The sequence below is a fragment of the Mustela putorius genome, unplaced genomic scaffold (assembly GCF_011764305.1).
Source record: "Mustela putorius furo isolate JIRA1106 unplaced genomic scaffold, ASM1176430v1.1 tig00003987_pilon_pilon_pilon, whole genome shotgun sequence".
NCBI classification, from domain to species: Eukaryota; Metazoa; Chordata; class Mammalia; order Carnivora; family Mustelidae; genus Mustela; species Mustela putorius.
Window position 1 is genome coordinate 6,749,137 of NW_025422126.1, and position 25,689 is coordinate 6,774,825.

The 25,689-nt window shown below is 39.0% G+C and overlaps 2 protein-coding genes across 4 annotated transcripts in view; one reads left to right on the plus strand and one right to left on the minus strand.

Annotated features, from left to right (window-relative positions):
* THAP12 (THAP domain containing 12) lies at positions 1-22,489 on the minus strand. The gene is made up of 5 exons (XM_045071325.1): positions 22,247-22,489; positions 12,474-12,594; positions 9,013-9,120; positions 4,883-4,919; positions 1-2,922 (listed from the first exon to the last, which is right to left on the minus strand). Exons 1-5 carry the CDS (start codon positions 22,333-22,335, stop codon positions 989-991), a joined length of 2,289 nt encoding a protein of 762 aa, XP_044927260.1. The 5' UTR covers positions 22,336-22,489; the 3' UTR covers positions 1-988.
* A 279-nt stretch (positions 22,490-22,768) lies between these two features.
* The window catches only part of GVQW3 (GVQW motif containing 3), a 29,394-nt gene continuing 26,473 nt past the window's right edge, over positions 22,769-25,689 (plus strand). Inside the window, exons 1-2 of one of the 3 annotated variants that reach the window (XM_013064388.2) lie at positions 22,769-22,884; positions 22,989-24,212. In XM_013064388.2, the coding sequence (XP_012919842.1) occupies positions 23,340-23,990 (651 nt within the window). In that variant the 5' untranslated portion in view covers positions 22,769-22,884; positions 22,989-23,339 and the 3' untranslated portion in view covers positions 23,991-24,212. Of the gene's footprint in view, positions 24,213-25,689 lie in introns of those variants that run through there. The other 2 variants (XM_013064389.2, XM_045071326.1) reach the window with 2 other exon arrangements.

The window sequence follows — 25,689 nt, forward strand, 5'->3', positions numbered from 1 at the left end:
TTTAAACAAAATTCACATTTTATTTAAGTTGAAATAAACTATACAAAATTGATCTTTTTCACCAAAAATAACAGTAATATTTTCTGTATTATTCCTAGATAAACCACAAAACACTTATTTCTGTAGGTTTTCCAGGTTTTGTTTATAAATCAAGACGAGGCAGTAGATATAGTCATGGAAAAAGACAGAGGAAAACAGACAAATCAGTTGTCAGTATCCATGGCCTCTGATCCTGCCTTGACCATGAACAGAGGTGTTCAACATATACCTGCTAAAAAGCTTATGAAGTTGTAGGTGTTTCAACATACTCAGGCTAAAGACCTTATGAAGATGTAGGCTCAACAAAGGAATGTAAACAGCAACAACCCAATGTGGAACAATGGGAGGCTCTCCCATTCAAACTTTAACTGTAACTTGTTCTGTTAAGTTCATTTGATAAAGACAAAATCTCTACTGCAATCGTTGCTTGGCAAGCTCATGTGTTTCTGTCTGGTAACTCCCTGAACTGTCCATTACAGATTTTAACATACTAACACTCCTACTACTCAAGGGTCACTCATGAGCTTCTTGTAACATTTTCTAAAATGTATCCCTTCCCCCCATACCTCTTCAAAATCTTTATCTTCTAAGAAGTGATAACTCAATACCCGACAATTGGATCCAGTGATAATAAATGTTATGTCTAAAATGACTTAACTAACAATTCCCAAGTGCCACTAGCAGAAATCCCACAGAAGTGTAATGTGGCACTTTCAGTGCTATCTTCTGGAAGAACAGGTATATCTCCAAAGCATGAGAGTTTAAACAGGGGCCATTTAAATAGGCAGATTATCAACGGCTAATATACTCAATGAGAGGTCAATACGTCAAGATATTCAGTGATTAAGTGGCCTACATACACCTGACAGCTTTTCTGTAAGATGTTTTCAAATTTCTTACAGATTTTTCCAAATATCAAACATAAGAGAAAGCCTACTTTAAACGTTTCTTAGGTATTTTCAATGGTTTCTGAGTTATCTGTAGGAAGCTCTGACCTAGTTGTATAGAGTTTGATATATGTGTCCACCATTAAATCGAGATCATGTTTTATGTCAAAATTTATGTTAAGCAAAGCCAAGTTACTTGACCGTTGGTCTGTCAAAGTGTTCCTCAGGTATGCTTTGAGACGCTTTCGTCCATTTTCATAGCGTTCATTCTCAACCTTCATCACAGGAAGAATACACAGGACTTTCAGCAATGCATAAACATTGGGAAAAAACTTGATGTCTGGTAGATGGAGGGCTTCATAAATGGTAGATGGAAGCTCTATATCTTTCCCCCTGTGTTTCCATTTGATTCTCCAGCAATGCAGCTCAGCTGAGAGTGTGTCAGGATTGGGCAAGTCACTTCTGTACATGTCAGCATGGTGTTCCTCTGATGTGTTAAATTTGAGCTGTCCCATGACAGAGGGTACAAGAGATAAGCATTTAAGAGCTTTGAGGTGCTGTTCTGAGAATATATCTTTCAGTTCCTGAATAATGTGTTCCACTGTTGGAACACTTAGAGTTTCCTTATAGTAACTCTCAGAGGTGAGCTGAGATTCCAGGTTACCTTGCTGGGCTCTGCGGAATTTCCCGGGGAGTTTCATCTGAATATCAAGTTTAGTTGCCAAATTTGTGGCTTCTTCAAACCAAAATTCATGATAAACTTCAATATTTTCCATCACTTCATTTAGTGAATGCAGCACTGCAGTCAAGCTACTGGCTGCAAAGAAGACATCAGAGGTCTGCCCTTGGAGATTTTTCCCAAAGGCTCTTGTAAAAGATAGAACATTTTTAAGAACAACAATGGTAACGATGAAATCAAAATCTGTTACTGCACTGCAGAGTACAAAAGCTCGACCAGCTATATAGTTATTCCACCTAATATTTGTATCACTATTTATACCATCTAAACATAAAACAAGTGCTTGTAGGAGGTCCACTAAAATTTCAAAAGCATCATGCCTGCCTGTCCACTGAGAATGGCAGATCTCCTTCAGTTCTTTACCCTTTTCCTCATTGTTCTGAAAGAGGACAGAAATTACATTGTCAAGCTCCAAAAGCAGTTGTGGAGATCGATGGAAGAAAGAACAAACTTCCTCAATTGTTCCTAACGCAACAGACACTCCCACAACAGGCACTGATTTTGCCAGCCACATATTTAAGGCACAGGAAGAGCAAAGTGTGTAGACAGCCTGGGGATATTTCTCTAAAAGTCTAGAAGCAACAACTTTCATTTTGGAAGAAAATCCACTGGACACAATGTAAGCCTGTCCACGACAATACTCCATGTTTAACCCCCACTTCTCAGTTATCGTAGTGTGAAATTTCACAGCCAAAATTTCTGCATCAGCTTCATAAGGCAAGAAGCCCACAAATTCCTCTCTCAGGTTATGAGATTCATCAACAAACCTCACCAATACAGGCAAGTGTTCTTCTCCTGCTATGTCCACTACGTCATCAGTGATGATGGAAAAGAAGTGCGAGTCTCTCACTTCCCTGAGAGTTTCTTCCCGAATGCAGCTCTCACAGATCTCTAGCATCTGTTTCTGCTGTGTTTTTGAGCAGAACAATGTGTTAACTGCTGTTGTCTCAAAGCGCTTTCTCAGAACCTCTTCACCAGAATTTATCCGGCACTCCAGCAGTGCTTGAAAGTTATCAGGAGTAAAGAGACCCTCTGGAATTTCATCAGTTTCATGCCCATCCAGAGGTATGTTTTGTTTTCCCATAAGAATCAAAATTTCAAACAGAGATTTTAAGTATTCTTTGTTTTCTTTCTCTTCAAGGGTTAAAGGTAAAATATCTTCATCCTGTTCCTCACCCCCTTCTTCTGCACTTGGATTCTGAGCGTTGCTGTTGTTTATTTCTTTATGTTTTGGTACCTGTTCAGAAGTTTCATCAACTGGAAAAAAAAAAATTAATTTTATAAAAAGGCTCAGGAGGAACCATACAAACAACAAATTGTGTTTTTGACTGGTTAAATACTTAAAATACACAAACTCATCCATTCAACATTCACAAGGCACATACTGGACCACAGACTAGAGTACAGAGATTACAATAAGGCACACTCTAGAGACAAAAACCGTATTACAGATATATTTTAATCCTACAGTAAATGTTGTAAGAGAGAAATGATTTCTTATAAACTTAACAAGGCATGTGACATAAAATATATACAGAGCTCTAACAGTCTGTGCCCTCAGAAAAAAGAAAAGAAAGAGAACTAGTATTTACTGAGGCACTGTGTTGGCATTTTATATGTATCACTTTACTCCTTCTACAGGCAGGTGCTATCAACACCATTTGATAAATGAGGAAAGTAAATAACTGCCCAAGGTCACGATATGGTTAGAAGGATGGAGATAAAATTCAAATCCAAGCCTGTGTGGCTCCAAGATCCAGGCTAATGCAGCTTCTATGAAATTAAGCTACATTTTTATATGGAAGAGGAGAGTGATACAAGCCAATAAAACATAAAGTATATTCAGGCAATTTTTTAAACTTTATTTATTTATTTATTTTATATTCAGGCCATTTTTAAGGCTAATATTAGACTACTAGAAGTATCTTTGGATTTGGATAGGAAAACCGAGGCTCTGAGGTGAGTGCCCTGCCCACTGTCATAAATATAACCTTGCAAGTCCTGGACCCTGTGGTCCCATCTAGGCTCATTTTCTGATTGAACATCATGGGACATTAGAAGCTCCAACAACAAAATGAGTATAATCACCCAAATCTGGCACCCAGTTTCAAGCCACTCTACTTCTGTATAGAATATTCTTCACTCCTGGGGCGCCTGGGTGGCTCAGTGGTTTAAAGGCAGAGGCCTTCGGCTCAGGTCATGATCTCAGGGTCTTGGGATTGAGCCCCCTATCGGGCTCTCTGCTCCATGGGGAGCCTGCTTCCTCCTCTCTCTCTGCCTAATTATGATCTCTGTCTGTCAAATAAAGAAATAAAATCTTTAAAAAAAAAAAAAAAGAATATTCTTCACTCCTTTGCCTGACTCTAGGTCTCCTCTCCCCAGGACTACTGTGAGAATTAAGTCAATTAAGAAAAGCACATAGAATAAAGACTGGGTACACAGTACACATAAAGACTTCTATTAATAGTAACAGCAACACAGTAGTAGGAGGAGACAGAGAAAGGAGGAATAATAGCAATCACTGACAAGAACGAAAACAACTTCTGGTCCTCATTTTTTGGTGACAGAGATCATCTATCAGTACCCTGCAGAAAGGCTTCTGACTTCCATTCTCTATTAGGTTAAGTGTTCCCACAGCATTTACTCCTTAAAAATGTATCAAGAACTTATCATGAGGGCGCCTGGGTGGCTCAGTTGTTAGGCATCTGCCTTTCACTCAGGTCATGATCCCAGAGTCCTGGTATCGGTCTCCCTGCTCAGTGGGGAGCCTGCTTCTCCCTCTGCCTCTGCCTGTCGCTCTACCTGCTTGTGCTCTCTCTGTTGGATAAATAAATAAAATCTTTAAGGAAAAAAAAAAAAAAGAGAAAGAACTTATTATGCACCACACATTGGGTAGACTCAGATTCTGCTCTTGTCCTTCCTGCTGCCTCTCCTTCCCTATTCTGGGACATTCTGACTGTGTGTCTGCCACTCCTACCACACCAAGAGCACAGCCCTAGTGGGGAGAAGGCAAAATGTATGGCACAAAAGCACTCAATCAAGAAACTAAGCTAACACTTTAGTCTCACAGACAATTCCAGACCATGGGAAATGCCTACCACACACTTACATCATTCTCACAGCAGGTTTTGGACATAAAACATAATTATTTGTCCTTACCAGGTCAAGGCCTTTTTAAAAGACATTCAAAAGTTGAGTCATTAACACTATCACTTACTTTTTTTCTGTTTCAGTGTCCTGATTTCATCTTCACTCTAAATGACAAGAAAAAAGAAAACAACACCTTTAAGAAAACTGAACTCTAGCACATCACTATAGACTCATAAGTAAAAAGCATATCTTGACTCAAATTTAATTCCTTCAAGAGCATAAATTCCTTATAGGAAAACATCCTTCAAACAGAGATGACAGAAAAACCAGAAGTGTAATTTACTAATGACTCCAAGCTCATAATAAAATACTAGAGGGGAAAGAATACATTGTTTAACTTACTTTATATTTATATCATCATAACTTTGAGTTACAAGTGTTTGCTGGCTAATAAAAGGCATGAAAGTACAGGATGGGCCTTCCAAAGGGTCACAAATCATGCTCCCTACTCAATCCAATCCGAACAATCCCTGGGAAGGAGAGAGTAACACAGCGCAGAATGGAAGAGAAATGGATGCACACAGCACAGAGTGCAAGTGGCACATACATACAGGGGTACACCGAGGAAGGACTTCCCAGTTGTGTCCTTTTCTCTCCCCCTAACCCCCCATAATGCTGAAATCACAAACCACCCCATTACTATTCTTGGGCAGACAAACAGTAGTACCAGTGGCAGCTAGAGTTAGCAGGGTACCTGCTAGGCAGCATGGAAACATTATACTGCTAACAAGAAATGTCAACAAGCTAGCCAATCTGGAACATTCCCTCATTAACCTGTGAGTTGCAACTGCAAAGATGGCAGGCAGATCTGGAAGACTATGTCTGCAATAAGGTATCTGAGGTTCCCAGGGGATAGAATATGGAGAAATGATAGCTATAGAATGGGAAAGCTGCTGAGCATCTCACCCCTGGTACATATTACTAAGAAGAATGCTGATGTGGAGGACTGTTGTGGAGTGTCAGTGTTCATCTAAGAGAAGTCCCAGAAAAACAAATAAATAAATAGAAAAAAAGAAATGTATGAAGAAATAAAAACTGAGGACTTCTCAGAACTTAAAGATGTAAATCCAGATAATTAAAAAAACCATCGAGACCCTGTTTAGCAAAAATTCAAAATGTCAAATATAAGGAAAAAAAAACTAAAGACTCTGAGGGAGAAAAGCAGATCATCTAAAAAGGAGCAAGAATCAGGCTGGCATCAGACTTCAATAGCTATAACAGATGCAAAAACTAGAAAGAATCAGTATTTCACAGACTGTACATATCCTCTTCTGTATCATTTAATTATAACACTCCAAATAAAAATTACAGTAAGGTTTTAAAAAAATAAACCCTGTAAACCAAAGACAAAAATAATCCTATGTTAATGGAATAGGAGAATTTACAAAACACTTCTGGCTAATCAATGAAAGCACTACATGTCTAAAATTGTGGGATACAACTAAAACACACTTAAGACATTTACAGCTTGAATATACATAAATATGAACTAAACATTCAAGAAGCCAGAAAAAGAGCTAAAAAGTGAATCCCTCAAATCAAGAAGAAACCAATAAAATAGCTCACAAGTGCGGATATCATTGATAAAACTAACCACTATTTTTATGCAGACTATTAAAATAATCTTAGGTTCAGAAAAAAACAAGCATTCCAAAATCCTAACTGCAGTTCATAAACTCCTGAGAACAAATGAAACACAAGAAGAGAAAACCAATAAATAAATCAAAATGGCAATCAACATATTCCCCCACCTACCCCAAGCCCTCTGTTTTATGGTTTAACTTTCAAGAGCAGACAGTATATATATATATACACCTTACATTAAGTTTCTCTAGAAAAATTAAGAGGAAAAAAAGGAAACCTAGCAACTAATTTTATAAGGCTAATAGAGCCTTGACATCATAACTGGGTAAGAGGAGCACAAAACACGAAAATCAGAGGACAACACTTAAAATTATAAATGCAAAATCCTAAATAAAACATTAACTAACTAAATCAAACAAATGAAGAGAGATATACTGCAATCAATTACAGTTCATCACAGGAATGCAAAGATGGTTCAACATTAGAAAATCCATCAATGTTGTTCACTGCTTTAAAAAAAAATCGTGAACTTTTCTACTCAACAGATGCAGTGAAATCTTTTGCTAAGTTCAACAAAGGTATGATAAAAATTCTGAACATGAGGACAAAAAGGGAATAAAAGGAATTCCCTTAACTTCATAAAAATTATTTAACAATATCAACAACAAGTGGCACATTTAATGCCACAAATGTACCAGCTGCGATATTCCTGGGATTGTTCAATACAGCACTCTTAGGGGTCTGGACTCAACAGTAACACAGGCAACAGAAAAATTTTAATTATGAGGATAGGGAGAAGAGGCAAATCTGGAGGATGACATACAATCAGTCACACAGAAAACTTGGTGGATTATTAGGATTAGTAAAAAGGGGTCTTCAAAATTGCTATAAACAATCTCAACCAGAATACATAATCTATACCAAAAATAACCATAGTGTATTTAGGAAGTAATTTAAGGAAGAATGTACATATTGTTCTCTTTTAAAGAACTGCAGCAAAAACCCTGAGTTTTTTCTAATTTTTTTACTTTGTGTACTCCTAAAAGTATTTTTAAATTTTTTAATTTATTTTAAAGATTTTATTTATTTATCTGAGAATGCACAAGCCAGAGCCAGAGCAGGTGGGAGGGGGTAGAAGGAAACGCAGACTCCTCACTGAGCAGGGAGCCCGAATCAGGGCTCAATCCCAGGACCCTAAAATCATGACCTGAGCCAAAAAGAGGCTTAACCAACTGAACTATCCAGGTGCCCCTAAAGTATTCTAATAGTGTTTTCAAAGAACTAGTATTTAGTTTTGTCAATAACTGCTATTACTTGATAGCTGTTTTTTTCTGTTTCTAGACAGGACTAATTAATACTGCCAAGATGGTAATTCAAAGCATTCATGATGAAAATCCCCATACAATTTCTATAACCTGACAAAAAGAATTCTCAAATTCATCTGGAGGGATAAAGGTCCACAAATAGCTAAGACAATTTTGAAAAAGAAGAGTTAAGAAATCACTGTATTTGAAAGCAAGATATATTATAAAGCTATGGTAATAAAGACATACAAACTCCAAATCAATGAAAGATATAAATATGAAAGGTAAACATAGAAACAGAAAAAATGAGGAATATTAGATAAATATGTCTTTTAAAAAGCACACAGAAGGCAGAATGAAATGACAAATATTAAATACACTAGCATGGATACCAAAAAGACAGGAAATGAGAATGGTAATACCAGAAGGAGGAAGAAAAAATAAAATAAGGGTCTCGCCAGTGGCAACAAAGACAGAAAGTCATGGACTGAGGAGTCTCAGTAATTTAATGTTGTTCACCTAATGTCAACAAAAAAAAAAACCAGATAGGTTTCAAGCATTAGAACTAAAGGGTATCAAAGGAATATAAAAACATGCATAAATGATGCCATATACAGAGATTTAAAAGCTTTTTCTAACTCTGTCAGTACTTAATAGTGACAGAACCTCTACATAAGTATCTATGTCTTAACTTTTACTTTTTAAATTTTTATTCTTTTTTGAAGATTTCATATATTTATTCATGGGGGAGGGGGTGGGGAGAGGCAGGCAGAGGCACAGGGAGAAGCAAATGCCCCGCTGAGCAGGGAACCGGATACAGGACTCAATCCCAGGACCCTGGGATCATAACCTGAGCCAAAGATAGACGCTTAACCAACTGAGCCACCCAGGCACCCCCCCACCCCCTACGTCCTAACTTTTATACCTTCCCTTTCTTTATCCCTTTGTGCTGAATTCTGGAAATACCCCCCAGCTCCACCTTCCTTACTATAAAAGAAAAGGTAATGTTTCCCCCACACCCCCGCCCCCAGGAAGGGAATGTGCTAGTGGTCTGTAATTGACAGCATATTTTGGCCCAAGGCAATGAGTACCAACAGGCTAAATTTGAAAAGGCTAAATTTGAAAAAGACTTCCCAATTTAAGTATTAAACTAATTGTCTCACATCCATGCTACTTCAATAACCACAGTACTCACTTACCGTGCTACCTTTGAAATAAAGACTAACGGGTTCAATTTTAACATGAATGCATCTATATTTGACTTCATAATATTATTGGGCATGGGAAAGCCAAAACTACATTGACATACCAATTCTTTTATTCGTTTTCTGTGTCTACTATGTGGATTGTTCAAATGACTGGTAAGATCAAATATTGTTGGTATTGCATTATCTCGAAGAACTGTCCTATAAGGACTCTGAAAAAGAAAAATAATGTTAACTCAGAGACAGTCTGTAAGAATGTATTACACATAAAGAAAATGCTACGTAAATGACTTCCCCAGTCCTCCTTCAACTCCAGCTCTAAAGTGCAGAGACTTGTAGAATGACAATGTCAGTCCAGAAGAGCTTATTATTTCTAACTCTTTTTGCATCTGCCCTTCTGGCAATCTTACTATTAAAAAAATAATAATAATAATGGAACTGATGGTATGCATAAAAAAATTAAATGTATTTGCATCTTGCATATATACTTCTAATTCATCCTCCCAGTGACTTCATCTATTCTACCCTTCCATGAGCCCACCAAATCTATAGCAGGAACAAAAGTTTCTCAATCTATCCTTTGTATATTCTTAGTAATTTTTTCCTTCTTTACCTGCTGTTCACTCCACTTTCACTACTATTACTGAAAAGCATCAAGGTACAGTGAAATAATATTGGACTGGGTCGGACCCAGGAGACCCAGGAACTAGTCCAAATTCTACCAGTTACTCACTGTAAGATCCTGGTCAAATACTTTCCCTTTCTGGACCTCAGTTTCTTCAAGTATTAAACTAGACCAATATTTCCTAAAATGAAATTATTCACATACTAATGATAAGGCTTGCATTCCATCATCTGCACTTTTACATAATCCACTCATTTTTAAAGTTAGCATTGTCTTAGGCAATACAAACTATAAATTAATGATTTTGATGAGCTACGTATATTTTTAACACATACGTGAAACTCCTAAAATAAAAATTGACTCATATGCCACTTGAATTCAATCATAACTATGATATACATAATTGGATTTTGCAAACACTACACTAGGTATTTCTAAATTTCTAATTCTAACATTCTTATCACTGGAGGATGACTATTCTCTATTCTAATTCCTGTTAACCTAATCCAACCTGGCTATAACCTGGATGTTGACAGTCTTCAACAGACAACCCAGAGGTCAGGTAGGGACAAGAAGCTTATTAACAGGAAGAGTAACAGATGAATAACTGCAGTCTAGTCTAAAAAAACAGTGCCTTTAATTTCTTCACAGGTCTGCACTGATAAAGACACATACTCTTCTTTTCAAAAAGCTTTCTTGGGAGCAGTGATTATTTCAAAGCTAACTATTAAAGCATGTTCAAAGTATATGCCAAAGAAAAATAACAACTGTATTTTTTTTTTCACCAAGGGAAGGAAAGTTAGGATGATATGAAGAAAAAAATACATCACTAAAGGGAACACCCTATCTCCGGTTTTATCTAAAGAGTGTTAAACACATTTGGGAAGTACTTCTATTCAGAGTCAATATTTTCCATTTCAAACCCATGCCTCATGGAAAACACAAAGAAGAAAACCTTTTTTTTTTTTTTTTTTTAAATCTATTTCTTAATGGTACTCAACTTCTAGTGCTGAGCCAATTATCCTGAGTCTACCAGGAATTTTGAATCGGATTGATGAGGGACACAATCACTGAAGGGAGCAGAAACTATACCATACCCCAAACATTTCACCTTTCCTGCTTAGCAAACATGTCACAACATACAAACATACACAGTCAAATCTGGATATCTTACCAATTATTAAATAAGGAGAGGAGGGATAAAACATTCCTAATGCATTTCTTAAATTTACATCAAATTAATTTGCTATAAAGCAAAGATATTACAGACCAAAAAACAACATGAATTAAAAACACATTACTTTTTATAAATACTGACTTAAAAGTTTACATGCAAAAAGAGTTATATTCAATTTATGTGCATGACAGTTTTAACTCATTATCAAGATTTAATCTTTAACTGCTGAACGAAGGTTTGAGCAAAAAGCAATGCTCTTACTCTAGCATTAAAGATAATATTTGGCTTTGGTTGAAGTAGCCATGAATGTTTAGTGATGAAACCTTCAATGCCAAATTAATCAAACCAAACCTCAAACATTTGGATATCTATGCCATATAAGCCAGTTTTTAATAGCAGTATCTTCTTCTACATGTGTAGAAAGAACTTCTTCTCGTACTTGCATTAACTTATTTAAGACTGAAGAATCATGTGGAAATTTAAAAAGCAAAAATAGCTCATCTTTCTGGTCTATGCTCTGACTAAACAATATGGGTGAACTATTAATTTTACATTTCTCACATTAATCTCACTGGAATTGTCTAATAAAGAGACCATATTTATTACTAAAATAAAAATGCATATGGCTTGTATATTTAAAATAATAATTTGGGATATTTTTACTTAATGTCAAGAACATAAAAATGGTTTGCCTTTTAAACATGAAATCCCTTATTTTGGTTGATCATTATTACCCTCTTAACAAAGCAAGGCAAAAATATCCCTCAAATATTTGTGATTAAACTGTTGAACCGGAATTGGCTCACCTCCCAATGACTTCACAAGTATCTGCTTCAATTAATTTTGAGAAATAAAATAACCCAATCATTCTTTAGTTTTCTGATGCCTCTGCAAAATGTATCTGAAAAAAATATCAAAATAAATTGCTACGCAACAATATATAGTGTATCTTCAAATCAAGTTTATGTCTATCCCAATATCTGAGATGATACATTAGTTATACCTAACAAGAATATATTATTTAACAAAACTGTCTTCCTAACTAGTTTTTAAAGTGTTTCAAGTCTGCTTCATTTCAATCAAATCTGCCCTATTTGTGTCTCTAATAATTCATAGCAACAACAGAATCACAGAGGGTTAAAAATGTTAAAATCTCAGGAATTATGTGGTTTAATCTCCTTATTAGATTTTGGGGCCCAGAAAGGGAAAGTGACATGGCCAAATTCACATAGTTAATACTATTAAGGATGAGATATCCGGGTCTTGATATGAAATTGAGAAATACTGATGGAAAAATTTTTCACATTAAATATGTAATTTGCTTCTTATTGTAACTTGAACATAAAATATAAGGGTGGGTTCTAACAGTACATATGAAAACAAAAAGCTCCATTTCTCAATGAAGATTTCACTCATAAAAAAAGCTCTGGAGAAGATGCTCCAAGTAAAAACACAAACTCTACCTTAAACATACACTTTAATAATTACCAAAAATTTTGTGAAGGCTGCATAAGAAAAGTAAAAGTGGCAACCTCTGGTGAGTAGGAATGGGGCATCAGAAACAGGCGGGGTTAAAAAAAATCTCAGATTTCAAAGAACACAATAGATACCAATCAGCTCCGAAATTGTCTTTGACTTTAAAAAAAGAGATGGGGTGCAAGGATACACCCCAACATTAATAAAGATTTATATTTTCAACCGGATACTGAGTGAGAGAGAGAGAGAGAGAGAAAACAAACAACTCAAGCCCTTCTATTACTTACAGTTCTACAGATCATAGAGGTCTCAAAGTGTTTGGCACATAATCGATAATGTTTATTTAGTTGATCAGGCGTTTTATCTTCTAAGTCTGCTCTCCTACAATTCTCCACCCACTTCTGGCATCTATAAATAAAACCAAAATACAATTATGAAATATGAGTTCAATGTTTATATTTCAGCATTCAGCTATAAGGCAAAGATATATTATAGACAAGGGATTCCTGCTCCCCTTTCTCTGCAGAACATAATTTGGAGAAGCTGACTGATAACAAAATGAGAGCTAAAAGAAACCTTAGAAATCATTTAGTACATTCAATTATAAACAAGCTTAAGAAGTAACTTGCTCAGAATCCTGTACAAAATCAGCAGTAAAACTAGAACTTAAATCTGAGCCTTTCAATTCCCAGGACATCCTTGCACCAGAGAGGACTTAATTATCAGCAGTTCAACCAAAAACCTGCACAACCACGAGAACCAATGGCCTAACATTTCCCTCAGGATTTCAACTTAAACAAGGATAAGAAACAACACTGTCATTGCAAAAAATTAGCAAATAGATGTTCTATAAATCATTTAGAGTTTCTTCCAGGAGCATGATGGCCTGTGTTTCTTTGCCTTATTATGAACATGATTTATTCTCTACAATATGTACAAGATTAGATTGGCAAGCTCCATGACTACAGGGATTCTACACAATCTAGTACACAGAAGGTGTTGAAGATAGTGAACAAGACAAAGTCCATGCCCTTTTGGTGTTTACAAATCTGCAGAAAAACAAATAATAATAATGACAACAACGATTACAATGCACACTAAGCACTTGCTATAAGCCAGACACTGTTTTAAGTCCTTTACAAAAGGGGTACATTATACCCTGTATGTAGATGAAGAAATGAAGGCATAGAAATGTTAAGTAATTTGCTAAAGCTCACAACTAATCTTTCTTTCCTTCATTCCTCAAGTTTCTAGGAATAAAAATGCTGTCATAGTCACAAATTTGAAAACATGGGGGGCCTGGGTGGCTCAATCATTAAGTGTCTGCCTTCAAGTCAGGTCATGATCCCAGAGTCCTGGGATCAAGCCCAGCATTGGGCTCCCTGCTTCTCCCTCTCCCACTCTCCCTGCTTGTGTTCCCTCTCTCGCTGTGTCTCTCTCTGTCAAATAAATAAATAAAATCTTAAAAAAAAAATTGAAAACATGGTTTATTTTATAATCACATTATAGTATATTATGTCTTAATATTACAGCTCACCCCTCCACACATACACACTCTGACACTTAATTCCCTCTACTCTCAATATGTAAAACCATAGTGAAATGTTGATTATCTAACTGAAACTAAAACCACACCTAAACTGCACAGCATTTCATTCAGCCAAGAAGTGTTACTGCACAGTAATGATACCTAAGATGTCCATATTTTAATATTTTTACACGGTTGTGCAATATGATTTCATAAACATTTCATGTTTCAACATCTAAATATTTAGCACAGAAACTGCCTCACTAAAAAATAATCTGCCAAACTGCTACAGCTGTTTGTTTTTTAATTCTTAGATCTCTGAAGACCTTCCATACAGAATACTACTGTCTGTATTATCTCTGAACTAAGTTGAGACAGACTCCTGAAACAACAAGCATTCAGATTCAGTCAAGGATAGGTCGGGCAGATAGCAGGAAAAGCTACATCTGTGTCTGCCATATCAATACCTAGAAGTAAATCTAGTGAAAGATGTGCAAGACCCTCTAACTGAAAAAGATTTTAAATAACTTCAATGAGGGATATACAAGTTCATGGATTGGTATATGGAATTCTAAAGGTATCAATTCCCCTCAAATTGATTTATGAGTTCAAGCCCCATGTTGGGTATAGAGATTACCTAAATAAACTTAAAAAAATTAAAAAGAGAGAGAGAAATTAGATGTCATAAAAAAATATGCAAAACTCATCTATGGTGATTATGCAGAAAAAAAGTTAATTAATATAGGAGATCTGAGATTGCTATCCTTAGGAAAGGCCCACTCATAAAGACAGCCTTTTGGCTGGTGCCTTGAAGAAATTTGGTTAATAAATAGTTCCCTACACTGACATAAAACTTTCCCTAACTGGTAAGGTGGCTCATTGTATTTAGGACTGTGGAAACAACATGATTTATTTTTTTTAACAATATTTTTATACTGAACATCTGCCTTCCTTCTGGGACTCTAGAATTTTAATATACCCTTGACAGAGAGTGTCTGTGTGACTACCTTGTAATAAAAACTTTGGGCACCAGGAGCGCCTGGGTGGCTCAGTCATTAAGTGTCTGCCTTCCTCTGCCTTCCGCTCAGGTCATGATTCCAGGGTCCTGGGATAGAGCCCCACATCGGGCTCCATGCTTGGTAGGAAGCCTGCTTCTCCCTCTTCCACTCCCCCTGCTTGTGTTCTTGCTCTCACTGTCTCTGTCAAATAAATAAATAAAATCTTTTTTTAAAAAGGGGGGGGCACTGGATCTCTAATGGGCTTTTCTGGGTGGAAATATGTTCTATATCTCAAACATTACCTGGGTATTCATTTTACAAAAATTCATCAAGTTCTAGACTACTGACTTTATAATCTTTTCTATGTATGTCATGTATCAATAAAAGATTCCCTCACTCTGTCCCTCATTCTCAATAACCAACTTATCTGATTGTATCCAGTAGGTCAATGACTCTCACTAGGGATAGTGGCATAATGACTGAGAAAGCCTTGAGGGAGTGGGAGTTTGGGATATTAGTAATAGACTATTTTTTTTTCTAAATCTGGGCGAAAGCTTCATGGACAGGTCACCCTGAAAATCCAATAAGCCATGCAATACTTATGATTTGTGATGGTCTTGCATATATACATTTTATAACAATAAAGTCATAAAAATTATATGATAAGCTTTTTACATATGTATGTACATGTATGTATACACACATGTGTGTATATATACTTAAATGCTTTTAAGAATATACATAATTATCTCTCAAATTGACCATTGTCTCCCCTTTCCTAGTTCTCCCTCTCATTATTCTGCGCCCTGTACTCCCAGACTCTGTAGCCTTTTCCCTTAGCAGGGTGAAATGATTCTCTGAATCCATGTAACTTCCAAACTGGTCTTTTGCCTTTCCCTAACCCTTTCTCCACACTGCAGAGTAAACGTTTTTGTTTTTTATTTTTTAAGATTTTATTTATGAGAGAGAGAGAGAGAAAAAGAGAGAGCGAGCACACACATGGGAGAACACAAGTTGGGGAAAGAGAAGCAGACTCCCCACTGAGCAGGGAACCCAACATGGGACTCACAGGTCTCAACCCCAGGACCCTGGGATCAATGACCTGAGCTGAAGGCAGACACTTAAAAGACTGAATCACCCAGGTGCCCCTCAAATATCATTTCTCGAAGGAAACTTTTCCTGATTCAGGTGTGTATACATATATGTAGAACTATGTATACGCACACTTAGGAAGCACTCCCCTTTCTCTCTGTATATGGTCTCTCAACATCCTTATCTATATTATTACCATCAGTATAACCGTGCCCTAGTATCTCCCATCTAAAAAATTCCATTAACCTGGATCTTCTGCAAAGCAAAACTAGAGCCCATTTTCACAGTCTCCACTTTGTCTCACATTTTTTCCTCAATCAATTCCAAGGAGGGTTCTACTTCTTCTCTTTTCCACGGAAATTGCTCAAGTGTATGAATTATTTCAATCCTGCCAAATCCAATGGTCACTCTCTATCCTCATTTTAATCACCCTTTCAGTATCATTCAGCCTTTTTGTGTATTTTTCCCTTTGATGGTCTCCTACTTGCAGCATTTCCAAAACATATTTTAAGAAACTCTAGTCAACTGTTCCATTAAAATAAAAAAAGTTTCATGGTCAAATAGGTTTCAGTAATATTACATATTTTATTATATTCTTGGGGTCTCAGATGTTTCTGTGGAACTTTGAACACATGACTTAATTTCTCTGTGCCTCCTTTGGGCATCTGAAAAGCAGGGACTATCTCTAAACCTATTGCAAGGGTTAAATGAAATAATGTACATAAAATACATAGAATACTGCCTGGCACATATAATATTAAGTATTCTGTAAGAAGTATTATCATTACAACTCACAGCATTTGTTGGAGGATTAAATGAGATGTGAAAACACTATAAGATATTTTATAGATATGATTCTCAAACTTCACAGTCTTTTTACCCTCTTATTGAGGACCCAGAGAGCTTTTGTTTATATTTATCACTATATCAATATTTATCATCTATAAAACCAAATACACTTTAAAAATAGTTATTAACTCATTAAAACTTGCAATCCCATTATATGTTAATATAGGTAGTATTTTAATGAAAAAATAACTGCATTTTCCAAAACAAAAAAATAATTTTATGAAAAGTGGCACTGTTTTCCATCTTCGCAAATCTCGTTAATGCTAGATTCTCACATCTGCATTTGTATTTTATCTGTTACCATATGTGATTTTGGTTAAAGTATATAAAGAAAATCTGGCCTCACACTGCTATGTAGTTAAAAAGGTAATTAAAATATTCCTCTCTTACCCACATTACTATGGATATTCTTTAATACTACACAAAAACTCCACAAGTGGTAGTTTCTTAAAGATGAGTTGTGATATGTAATCTGACACCAGACCAATGAAATTTCTCACTCTATTACACTGAAATCTCTTGGTGTATCTTATACTTTGAATAGGGTTTTATTTTTTTAAGATTTTATTTATTATTTATTTGACAGACAGAGATCACAAGTAGGCAGAGAGGCAGGAACAGAGAGAGGAAGGGAAGCAGGCTCCCTGCTGAGCAGAGAGCCCATGATGCCAGGGCTAGATCCCAAGACTCTGGGATCATGACCTCAGCCTAAGGCAGAGGCTTTAACCCACTGAGCCACCCAGACGCCCCTGAATAGGGCTTTTATCTGTGCATATCTTTGTGAAATTATGAATTGACCAATTTGGAAAATATCAGTTCAGCCAGTTATGCAAACCACCCTTATACAATTTATTTTAAAAATCACGTTTTTCAATATCACCATCAATCTCAACAGAAAAGTCTTAGAGAGTTGTCAAGCTCAAAGTGGTGCATTTAAATTTTCCAAAATTCTAATTTTTGCTTGAATGCCCATTGTTTCCCTTGAAGTGGCAGGCTTCTATTCATTTCTGAGAAAATGTCTACCATACACTGGCATCTGTATAATCATACTTAGGAAATTTTAGAAAATATAACAGACAACTTTTCAGAGCAATGATGTTACCATGTTATGGACCTCCTCAGAAACTTCAGTGCACACTCCTGAAAGAATGAGCATGAAAAAGGCAAATAATGTCAGTTTTTACCCTGTGGACTCCTTGAAAGTCTTGGGGGACCCTCATGAGTGCCCAAAAAAACCACGGTTTTGCATTTTACAAGGCAGAGTACATCAATTCTCAATTTACTTTGATTATTGCCAAAAGAACCTTGGAAGACCTCACCACCTTAGGGGTGAGTTAGAACTAATTGCCTGAGAAGGAAGAAGAGGGATTCAGTTGCCCAACTCGCTCTAATAGGAGCAGTTCATTAGCTTTACTTGTACCTTCACCTCATCTGGGTATGAGCTCTACTATGAGCTGCTCCTAGGTTCCTGCCAAGCCTTGGCATTAATCAAGCCATCCTCGGGTGATCCAGTTTTAGGCAGGTTTTTTTTTCTTTTAACTTTAATTTTAGGTAATCTATGATGTCTCTACCATTGTCCTAAAGTAAGTCAATTCAATTATTTTATAGTTTAAAAAAAAAAGAAAGACTATGTAATGGGGATAAAAGGCACAGCATAGGGAATACAGTCAGGATTACTATAACAGGACTATATGGGGACAGGTGGTAGCTACACTTGTGGTGAAACTGCATAATGTATAGACTTACAGAATCACTATACTGTACATCTGAAACTAATGCTGAACATTGTCAACTATGCTTCAATTAAAAAAACACTAAAATTAAAATAAAAAAATAAAAAGCCCATTAATGCCACTTTTTCTGAACCAATAAAAGGTACTGTAATTTGGGGAATTCTGCACTGTGCCCTTTATTAACTACACTTTTGAATTTTAAATTACTTCAAATAGCTCTTTATAAAAGCATCCACGAAATTTATAAATAAAACAAAAAGAAATATACTATTTAATAACATTAAATATACTATATTTTTAGTTAACAATATTAGTTAACTTTTCAAGGACAGGTTGGCAATGTCACCTTTTATCAACCTTCCCTACAACTCATTTACAGAAAAAGAAAAACTAATTATAATTAATAACCCTAAAAATACTATCATTAATTCAATGCACACTTCTGAAAACTACTTATTTATTATAATTAATTCTGGGCACAGGAAAGAAGAAACTGTCAAAAACCGAAGAATCTGGAATCCTTAGTATGAGAAGATTTGGTCTGGATAAAATAGGATCTTGAAGATATTATGTTAACTAAAATAAACCAGACATAAAGGACAACTGTATGATTCCATTTTCATGACGTACACAGAACACACAAATTCATGGAGACTGAAAGCAGATGGAGCATGGTAGGGGGTAGGGAAAGAGTTACTGCTTGCTTGGGGTAATGAAAAAACTTTTGAAATGGGTAGTGGTAATGGCTGCACAATACTGTGAATGTAATTAATGCCACTGAATTATACCCTTAAAAATGGTTAAAATGACAAATTTTATGTTATATATCTTAATAAAATGTTTAAAAATAATGTATATTAAACAATATACATTAATACTGTATAACGTATATTAAAATGCATTTAATACACATTTTAAATGGGTGAATTGTATGGTATGTGAATTTTATCTCAATAAAAATATTTGTAAAAAATTAAGAAAAGTTCTTAATTTAGTCTAGAAATATTCAAAGCAGTCTGACATAGAAAATGACACAGATTTGCTCAGTGTGACTGTAGGAACAAAACTAGGACCTCCAAAGCATAATTTATAGGGAGGCGTATTCCCACTCAATACAAGGAAGAAACAATAGCTAAAGGTGTCCAAAATCTTGAAGCATCCCTTCACAAAGCAGAGAACAGTCCTTGGAGGTGTTTCAGCAAAGGCCCACCTGTCAGGAATGCACAGGGCCCTAAAGGGTCCATAAATACCTTGACAGTGGAATGCAAAATTGTGTCTCTGTCTTTTCTCAAGTAAGGTCCTTATGTTAGATTCTCAAAGGGGATAGAATGCACTAGATCTAAAAATTCCTTCCAAATTTGAGACTGTACACTCCTATAGATCATACTCCCTCCCCTCTAAGGAGTGTAATGAAAAGAGCATTTGCTACAGTATACAGACACAAATAACCTGTGGTCCAGTATCAACTAATGTTGCCCTTATAATGAAAGTGAAATATACTCTCAAGATTGCCCTTCGGCTAAAATTTGGGTAAAAGGAAGATAATGCTTAATGGGGTAAGGCCCAGTCAGATTCAGATATTCCCCTTCTCTGTTCCCTTGGAACCCAACATCTAGATATTCCTCAGTCTTCCAAAGTAGTTCATCCTCACCACCCTGAACTTTAAACACCAGGAATGCCCCAGGGCTCAATTCTCAGACCCATTCCACTTTACTTACCCCGAAGCATGACATTAAATACCCTCTATAAACTGAGAACACCCATATTTACAGTATCTAGTCTGAAAGTCTCTAAATTCCAGACTATCTTTTTATGGTTTTAGCTCTAAAATATTTAGGTTACTGATCTTATGGGCCATTTAAGTTCATTTCTGGATATTCCTAAACATTTATTAAGCTCTTCAAACTTCACATGTCCTAGACCAAACTTTGAATGTCTCCACCAAACCTGCTCCCCCCAGACTTCCATAGCTCAGTAAATACTCATGTTAAAAAAATCTTAGGATTATTCTTGACTTCCCTTTTTCTCTTACAACCTACATCTAAACCATTAACAAATCCTGTTGGCTTCACCTTCAAAATCTGTCTCAAACGCCAGCAGTTTACCACCTCCTCCTCTACTAACCTGGATTACTGCAATTGCCTTTAACCTGGTCTTCCTGCTCTCACCTTTGCTTCCCTACAATCTAACAAGCAGCCAGTAATCCTATTTAAAATATAGTCTCCGGCGCCTGGGTGGTTCAGTGGGTTAAAGCCTCTGCCTTCGGCTCAGGTCATGATCCCAGAGTCCTGGGATCGAGTCCCGCATCCGGCTCTCTGCTCAGCTGGCAGCCTGTTCCCTTTTCTCTCTCTCTGCCTACTTGTGATCTCTCTCTCTAGTAAATAAATAAAATCTTTAAAGTATAGTCTCCCTTCTCTAAACCCTTGGAGGACTTCCTGTCTCAATCAGAATAAAGACCATAGTGCTTTACATTGCCTATAATGTCTCACACAATTTGCCCCTTCCATACAAACAAGCACTTCACTGGTCTCATTTTTTCCCTCTCTCTCCTTCCTTAAACCAGCTCTACTGTCCATGGACTTTTGGCTGTACCTGTTACATGCATGCCCTAACTTTGCATTTACTGTTTCCACAGACCAGAATGCTCTTCCCCTAGATATCTCCATAGCTGGCCTGCTCAGCTACTTCTGGTCTTTCCTCAAATTCACCTTCTTAGTGAGGCCTTCTCTGATCACCTATTTTAAAATAACAATTGTGCCTCCTCTGCTACTCCTTATTCTATGCCCCAACATTTGTCCTTTCTTCAAAGTATTTATCACCATACGACATACTGTACATACATATTTATTTGTCTATGTTCCTCCACTGGAATGTCAACTTCAAGAGAGCAGGGGCTCTAATTAGTTCATCTGTACACTTCCATTGCTCAGAGCAAAGCCTACCACATAGTAGGCCTTCAATAAATATTTTTGGAACTAATAAATAGAATGCTGTATTATAATCGCCTTCTTCTATATCTGTCTCCTTAACAGACTGTGAGGTTTCTGCAGGCAGCAACACTGTCTCACTCACATCTGAATTTCCAACACCTAACACTAGTGCTGGGCACACAGTTAAGTGTTGGTTCGAAATGAACGAATCAAGAAGAGAGGCCAAGGAAAATTCTTCAGACTTTCACAGTCCCTTCTCCATCATTCTTTAAATATAAGTCAGAAAGTGTGAGTTACCTCAAGCAAGGCATTTCAATACCCATTCCCACGCCCACAGGCGTACCCCGCCCCCCAACCCTTCCCTCCCTTATCCCCAGGATAACCATCCCCAGGATAACCAAATGAGACAATGAGTAACGGTCAGAGCCAGAATTTGAACCAGGATCAAATCCGCCGGAGGAAATAATTGTGACCTGACAAGATCAAAGAAGGTGACCGGACTCCAAAAAGAAACACTGCTCTCGGGGATAATGGCAAGGAGAAGGGCGGGCCCTGGTGACCCCAACTATAAAATCCAAGTCCCTCTTTTGACAGCTAAGGAAACTAAAGCCTAGAGCGAAAAGCGACCTGCCCGAGGTCACCCAAGCAACCTAACCAGGGCGAGAACCCCGCTCATCCCGCCTGCGCGCGGCCCCGGTAGCCTCTTCCTTCGGGTGGTGCCTGCCGCGCCGAGCCCCCGGAGGCTCACGCGCTCCCAGGTCCCCGGGCGCCCGCCGGCCCGCTGCTCCAGGCCCGTTCCCCACCTGCGGCCGAGGCTGGGGTCGACGACCATGGCCCACTCCCCACGCAGCCCCGGAGCCGGCGGTTGGCAACGCGCAGCGCGCCCCGCGAAGGTGGGCCCGGGCCGCCGGCTCCGCGCCCGCCGCTTACCTGGCCGGATCCCGCGGGAACCTGAAGAAGGCCAGGTCCGACTGCGTGCTCTTCCTCGTGCAGTTGGGGGCAGCGCAGAAGTTCGGCATCGTAGCCCACCCGCCGGCCGGCCCAGCCCTCCCCTCCCCGCCTCCTCAGGGCAGCCCGCCCGCCCGTCGGGGCCGGGGAGGGGAGCCAGGCCGGCCGGCCGGCTCGGCAAGGCCTGCGCGCCGGGGGGAGGGGCGGCGGGCGAGAAGCCGCGAGGGGCAGGAGGGGCGCCGCGGTCCGAGGCCGGGCTGGGGACTCGGCTCCACAGTGCTGTGAGTGGCCGGGAGGATTTACCGCCGCCGCCGCCGCTGCCGCTGGTGCACCTCCCGCCCGCCCGGGACGCTGCCGCCTCCTTCCCACAATGCACCCTGGCGCCCGGGGGTGCCCTCTCTTCCTTCAGCCTTCCTCCCCCGCCCCCTCCTTTCCGCCGACTTCTCCGCCAGCGGGCACGCGCAAAGAAGCGCGCCGGCCCGGGTGTGGCGAGGTGCAGGCGAGGCCTGGCGCGGGCTGCCGCAGTGCGCGTGCGCACAACCTACCCCGCCAGGCGATGGCTTTGCGCATGCGGGCATGTCTCTCGGGACTCTAGAGCTGGCGAGCCCCCGGCACCGTCGGTAGGTTTGGCGTGCGGGGGTTTCCGCAGACCTGGGGCGGCGAGCTTGCACGTTATATCTCTCCTTGCTTGCTTACGTTGCCACCACTTAGGTCTCTATTGCAGAAATCGCCATAGACGCTGAAGGGCCGCGGAATCGAAAGACCTTGTTGACTGATTTGCCCACTTTCCGCAGACCTGCGTGCACAAGTTGAACGGAGACGTTGTAGGAGATTTCATTTTCCCCAGTTTTGCAGCTAATCTTAAGCCCTATTAGCTTTTCAGGATGGGTTTCCCCGCCTCAACCGGAAGCTGAGGGACGAAAACTCAAGAGAAGCAGTTACTTTTCCCTGGTGAGGCTTCTGGAGGATCGTTACGAGCGACATGATTCCACTTGGAGCCCTATAAAGATTGGTTCCGCTCTCTTCCCCTTACAGCTGCGGTCTTTTCACTTTCGTGTGCTGTTTAAGTGCCAGAATGAGTGACCGCTATCTAGAACAAAGGATTAGTATAAAATTCTGCGTGAAATTGAACAAGTCCGCAAGTGAGACCCACCACCTTTTAAAAGAAGCTTATGGAGATGAAGTCATGTCAAGGGCCCGAGTTTTCGACTGGCACAAAAGGTTTAAAGAAGGGCGGGAAGATGTCCGAGATGACGCCCGAAGTGGTCGTCCAGTCACCCACCGGACGGATGAAAATATCCAGAAGGTCAAGGACTTGGTTTGTTCAAACAGGCGGTTGACCGTGAGGATGATGGCGGAAGAGTTAAATTTAGATAAAGAAACCGTTAGACTCATTTTGAAAGAGAACTTAAATATGAGGAAAATATCTGCAAAAGTTGTATCAGGTATTTTGAAGGATGAACCCAAACCTCAGAGATTTGACTTTCAGTCTGATCTTTCAAAGGAAATGAGGAAAAATAAAAATAGCTTGTGTGTAAGGAAAAAGATAAGTTCTGAAACACGGACTCATCTCGAGTGTGAAGCTGGTGGGAAGATACCTCTGCCTGTATCCCATCCCCCAAACCACTACCCTGCCAACCAGCTTCTGCAGGCTTCATCATCAACAAGCCTTCCCACCAGGGCAGCTCAGGACTGGTCACCCCATGGTAAAAGGAATGTGAGGTAGCTGAGCCTGAGCTAGAAAGCTGCCTCACAGTTAGGCACCTTCATTTGCTGCTCATCCATTTTCAGTCTTTATCACTCTTTCCCACGTGTTACCACCTTCTTAGTTACCCTTGTTGGACTACTGGGCCGTCTTCTGGTTTTGAGGAACTTTGCCTGTTGATCTCTGGTACTTGCTTGTTTCTTGATGTCTTTTGCTTGTTAAAATTTGGATCTCCTCACTGCCCAGGCCTTAGCTTGTTGTGGCTGTTGTGTTCCTGTGTTCTCAACATTCTGCCTTAGGGGATCATACCTGAAAGGTGGGAACAGGACCTCCTGGAGTCCTTCTCTGCCCATGAAGGCATATTATGGGAGGACCTCAAAAGAAGTCTACAGTCCCAGCCTGCTTCACAGGCAGGACCTGAGGTATGGTACAGAAGGTAGTGGCATGCTGACTTAGTGAGCGTGGCTAAGGGCATATCCAGCCCAAATAACTCAGTGGCAACCACTCAGTACTCAGGGGTTGGCCACCTATACTCACTTTCTCACACACCTGTCTCTTACAGAAAAGCTGGATTCGTTTCATGAGTCCTGTGCCCTGGATCCCCCCACACTCATTTGTGTATCCCCTCTGCTGGAAGGGGAGGATTTGGTCCCAGAAAATAGAAGCCAGTGGACTTAGTCCCAGGCCACAGTGTGTGAGGAGAAGACAAGGTGATACTCTAGACCTTGACTTAAGGGAGTCTGCTGCCTATGTGCTGATTTCCACACAGCGGCCTGTTTTTAGTAACTAATGCCTACCACTATCAGGTGGCTTTTGAGCACATGCAGTTTTTAGAACGCTGCTGGGCATTGACACTGTGAAGGTATAAAACAAAATCATCAAGGGCTGGCTGGGTAGACATCCAGATGAGATGATTCCTGACTGGATCCATAAAGAAGGGTGAGACAGGAGGCTAGGAAATTAGGGAAAGCTTCCCAAAGCAGGTGGAATTGCCTGACTCTTCGAACTGGCATTGGTATGAAAGTGATGGCACTGTTGGCTGAAATAGCAAAGTCTGGAGGAAGGTAATGGTGTTTATTGTACAAGATGAACAATTTCGGATAATTTGCTTCCTCTCCTCCGCCCTAACTATGCCATAAGTTTATAAATTGCTTCCCCTGCATCTGTGGATAGGTTTATAATAACTCACTTACTTGATTATCTAGTTTTCCCATCAACCACGCCCGCCCCCCCCAAAAAAGTTCTGCAAGTTTAATTTTTTTTTTTTTTTTATCTCTTTCTGCCTCTCCGCAAGGATTTATGGAATGGAACTTTTCCCAAGTGGCTTCCAATAGACTGGATACATCTCAGAAATATCTGACAAAGTGCAGTGAAAGGATGGTTAGAGCATTTCACAGGATTAGCCAATGTCTTTGTTTTACCGAAGGATTTTTATGGGTAACAGTCCCTATCATTTAACTAGTAAGTTACTAAAACATATTGCTTGATAGAAGCCCAACGCTTATTTATTCAACATAGTTATAGTTAGTTCTGTTCTTTCACCGTCTCTATCTTCTCCAAAAAATGACATTTCCTACTAATACCTGTCAGTTTTGAAGTGCTCTGAAACCTAGACCTTATCCCACAAATAAAAAGTCTTGTGCAAAAGAACTCTTAAACCAAACAACAGCTTATAGATTTCTACATGCTTAGCCATTTGTAGGCATTCCATTTCAGGACC